We start from the raw sequence: 4,676 nt of genomic DNA, 5'->3' as shown, positions 1-4,676 counted from the left end.
AAATGGCTGCCATCTTTTGGTACAGCTAACGCTCTTTAAAAATAGGCCAGAAAAATCGCTGCACAGCCAGTTCCCTAGAGTTTCCAAAGCTAATAAACCAGTTCTACTCCCTACATTCCTTTTTCTTTCCCCCTTTTCCTGAGAAAAAGGAGAAAGATATGGGTGGTCCAACCCCACGTGTTGCTCCCAAAACATATTTATTCTTAGTGCAGCAGATGGTCCTGTTCCTCTTAAGGAAGTTTCTGGTAAGGGATTTTTGTCTTAAAACTTTCCAGGGTGCCCCTCCTAACTATCCTACTCCATTGTTATGTATTAAAACCAAAATCGAATCACTGTGGTGCAACAAGGGGCGGGGAGTAATTGAATTTTAATAGAGAAAGAAAATGGAGAATTTTCTTTCTGAGAGAGACTCAGAGAAGGTAGACTAAAGCAGCTTACCGTGAAAGATGGGGTTTTAAATCCAAAGCCTGATTATTAGTTTTGGATTTTTTTCCCCCATACGATGGCTTAGATTTCTCCTCTACTCACTGGTTAACTCTCTCTTTCCATAATTGCGCTTTGTCTGGTAAATTTTATTCATCTCACAAGGCATAGATCAAATGTCACCTACTTTGTGAAGCCTTCCTTAGTTCTCCTGGGACTCCACAGACTCTCCTTCTTTGTCCTCTTACAGCATTTTTTTTTTTACACCAATGTAATAGAACAAATAAATCATTGTCTTATAGATAATTTGTGTTCCCATTTTTACGCCTGGTAAACAAGAGACAAATGTCTCTCCATGGACTTTTCGCTATTATATAAAATTATATATGGTATATATACCATGAACAAATATGATACATAATATCAAATATTATATAATACTTTTTCATGATGTATTTTAATTAAAAAAAATTTTAGTAACTACTAATAATGAGAGACTGTAGAGTATAGTAGTTAAACCATACCTCTGAAGTTAGACAGACCTGGGTTCAAATTCTGTGACAACTTGGGCAACTTACTTAACCTCCTTGGACCCCGAATTTCTTATCTTTAAAAGGAGAATAATACTAACAATGCTACAGGGGAGGAAAATAATTTTCCATCTACTCTTCTGAATTCTTGGCTGAGAACTTCTTATAATAAGACAGATTAACAAGAGGAAAAATAGACAGACGTTTACTGACACGTATATCTAAAGTATACATGGGAGACAGCAGGGGAAAAATGAGTCAGAGGTGACCCAGCCTACCACCTTAAATGTCATCTTCAGCTTACAGCATAAAGAATATAATAAATAATATTGTAATAACTATGTAAGGTGTCAGATGGGTACTAGACTTATCAAGGTGATCACTTCGTAAGTTATATGTCTAGTCACTATGTTGTACACCTGAAACTAATATAATATTGTCTGTCAACTATAATTGAAAAAATTTTTAGAAATTTTAAATATTGTCTTCAGCTAAAGACACAAGGAGCCAGTTATGGGAGGTTACCCTGAAAAGCATGGTAAACAAGGGTAAAGTTTTTATTCGGATTTTAATAGATGTCTTCTCCATTGAAAAGATTCTCTTGTGATCTAGAGTCATCCTGCTCTGCCTGGTCCAAAGACGGAGACCCTTACAAGTGGAGAGTCTCTTTATAACTGTAAATGTCCCTCACAAAAGTGTAACTTCTCCTCTGTTTTGCAAAACAACTTCTGGTCAAAATAATTAGCTTAAAATAACCTTATGCCAAACAGGCATATTTTGGGGTAGGAATGTAGAATGAAACAATCAGGATATGAAAATGTATAAGAAATATGATTATAACTATGTAAGGACTACATATTATGCAGAGTGCTTAGTTTCAGTGGAGCATTGTTTTTCTATTTCTCATATGTTTTATAATGTTCTTGTTATTGCTTTTGCCATTAAAAATGAATTATTTAATGTGTAAAAATAAAATAATCAGAAGGAAATGCAGTTCTGTTGGTTCATTATCACTCTGCGGCATCCAGAGTAGAAAGGCGGCCCACACCGGCGTGTTGTGTTCCCCCAGGTCTGTCGGGAAAGCCCTGTTTACTTTTGACCACTCGCAGGCAAGGTTGAACGGCTCCAGGGAGAGTCCTCACTATGCAGTGGGGATCTTTCAGGCTGAATTCTTCCTTTTCCTCCCTCCCGCTACTTTTGTAGACTCTAGGAACTACTAAGCCCGATGGGGAGAGTGGGGCGGAATCTTTTTACTAGGGTTTTGGTGTTCCATATTAAGTTTAATAATAAAAAAATACCAAAATAACACCCTGCAATTATATGGTTTTGCATGCTTTAGGATTTGAGGACATTTTAAGGAAGTTTATTTTCATTTATTTTTCCACCTTCCCTGGTAAGGATAGTAACATGTTATTTGTCAATGAGAAAACTGACGAGATCATCAGGGCCGCAAATCCTGAATTGGGACAGAGAACCTCCCCATTTCTAGTCTGCTGCTTATTTCAATGAATCTTATTATCTACTTGTGGTAAAAATATTTTATGTTTTAAAAATATGTTGAATCATGCGGTCAGAGGAGATATTCTCAGTGTAGTTAACTCTTTCCTTTCCTTTCTTTCTTTTTTCTTATAGGCGGGAAATGTTTCATGTGCCCTCAGCCTCTCCAGAGAGTTTCTTCTCTATAGTACGTAATGATAAAAGATAAGCCACAAGTCTGATTTACTGGGAAATCCCTTCTGCTCCTGGACTTGAATCTCCGCAAGTGAAATACAGCTATTTTTATTTTTCTAATTTCATAATCCAAGGCACATTTTTAACTTTTGGATTTAATCTTACATACTGATCAGTGCATCAGGGGGAAATTTTTAAGTCAATTGGAAAATGCTAAGAAGAAGATATCAACCTGTCTTTTTCCTCCTCCACCCGGAACCAGTTATATATTAGTGTTGCTTCATTGGGGAACAAGTCCAGAAGCCTGTTTCTTCAGGGACATTTAAAACCCAGGTTTGGAAGTAGATGTGAGAATGAGTGTAATCAGTGAGAGCTGTGTGTGTAAGGAGAGGGATTCCGCAGGACTCTTCACCTTGGCTGCGTACAAGGAGATATCAGTTCTTCTCTTTAAACCAGTGCTCACTATGCCATACAAGCATCTTACCTAGTTAATGCAGAGTTCAGTGTCAGCCTCACCAGAGTTGAGCTGAAGGGAGACTTGCTAGCTTAGCTTTCTGCTTGGATTATTTTGCTTAAAAGTTTGGTGGTAGATGGTGTCCCAGGTTTTCCTTTAATAAGACATTTAGATACTAAAGTAAGATACCTAATCACTATTATGTTTTCATATTTATAAAATATTTCATGTAGGCCTTTACAATTGTATTTATTAATCACTTTTTAATGAATCTATTTAGTAACATTATTACTGTCTGATAATTTGATGAAAAAATAGGATAAGGAAGTAGCGGTATGGAAACACATAGGCAATTAATGATACAGGCAAAATGATAACCAATGTCCCTTTATTTCTTTGTGCTTGATCTATTATAATCTCTGCCTCTCTCAGAGAACCGAAATTATGCATTATTATAGGTAAAAAGCAGGACCCAGCAAATTGAGATTCCCGGTTCTATTTCTGGCTTTTTAATATTTTTATTGGTGTTTTGGATTCATCATGTCCATTCTCTAAAACTTCATTTCTCCTCTTCTTGAAAAAGGATGGTGTTTTCTGTCACCTCCTTTCCTCCTTTGCCAGGGTGGAAGTGGTGTTTAGAAGCACATTGAGCTCCTCAGAGAAAGATGCTTTGGGAGCATTAGAACAATTCAGCACCTCCTTCTGAGATGTGCTCAGAATCATGCATGGAGGCTAGCAGGCAGGGGTAACTGCCAGCCCACTGGGCATCTTGCAGCCAATGTGGGCACAAACAAGACACAAGACTCCTATAGTTAGGCTTTTTAAAGGCTCTGATAGAGTCAGGAATGAATTAGCTTCCAGTTCTCCAGAAAGAGTAGGTTGGGTCTCTCAACTTCTCTTTCATAGTACTTAGTTGTCATGTCTCATTGTAAGTAGTTCTTTAATCTCTTTTTTCTTTATTAGACTCTAAACTCTGAGAGGTTGGCCTCTAGCATAGTATCTGGCACATAGTAGATATTCGGTGAAGATTTCCTGAATAGATGAGGAAATGAATGAAAGAATAAAGCTTCTTCCCTATATATAAAACTGACCGTCACACTATCCTAGATCCGCCATCCTGATGATCCCTTGGTCTAAGAGTTAAGTACTACTTTTCCTTTCCAAAGTCCTTTGCACCTTCGGATCTGTGAGGCCTGATTCAATCTTCTTCTTTTTCCTCCTCCTCCTCCTCCTTCTTTTTTTTTATACCAGGTACTCTTCTGGGAGTGAGGGCCTTACGTCCTCCTGTGCATGGACACAGGAGTTATTCGAGATGTCCAGTTGTCAGTCGTGTGCGACAGTGAAATTGTAGGAAACCTTGGCAGCACTCCTTGGGACCACTGTTTGTTAATCCGTATTATTCCCTATTCTGATTTCTCCCAGGCCCAGATAATAAGAGAATGGCCAGGAATGTGTTGAAATATGAAAAGCTCTTGGCAGAGAGCCCCACCCAGGCAGTAGTGGAGGCTGTCATCCAGAGGCCCAATGTACCCCACCTGCAGACCAGAGACACCTACGAGGGGTTGTGTCAGACCCTGGGTTCCCAGGTAGGATTTCTC

The 4,676-nt window shown here is 38.4% G+C and overlaps 1 protein-coding gene across 1 annotated transcript in view; it reads left to right on the top strand.

Moving 5' to 3' along the window:
* P4HA3 (prolyl 4-hydroxylase subunit alpha 3) overlaps window positions 1–4,676 on the top strand; it is a gene marked incomplete at its 5' end in the record, with an annotated part of 30,844 nt that overhangs the window by 12,965 nt on the left and 13,203 nt on the right. Inside the window, 2 exons of the mRNA XM_025042878.1 lie at window positions 2,586–2,637; window positions 4,501–4,664. Coding sequence (XP_024898646.1) covers window positions 2,586–2,637; window positions 4,501–4,664 — 216 coding nt within the window. The remainder of the gene's footprint in view (window positions 1–2,585; window positions 2,638–4,500; window positions 4,665–4,676) is intronic.

The sequence above is a fragment of the Pteropus alecto genome, unplaced genomic scaffold (assembly GCF_000325575.1).
Source record: "Pteropus alecto unplaced genomic scaffold, ASM32557v1 scaffold7, whole genome shotgun sequence".
Taxonomy (NCBI): domain Eukaryota; kingdom Metazoa; phylum Chordata; class Mammalia; order Chiroptera; family Pteropodidae; genus Pteropus; species Pteropus alecto.
This window is presented reverse-complemented; position numbering and strand designations above follow the sequence as displayed.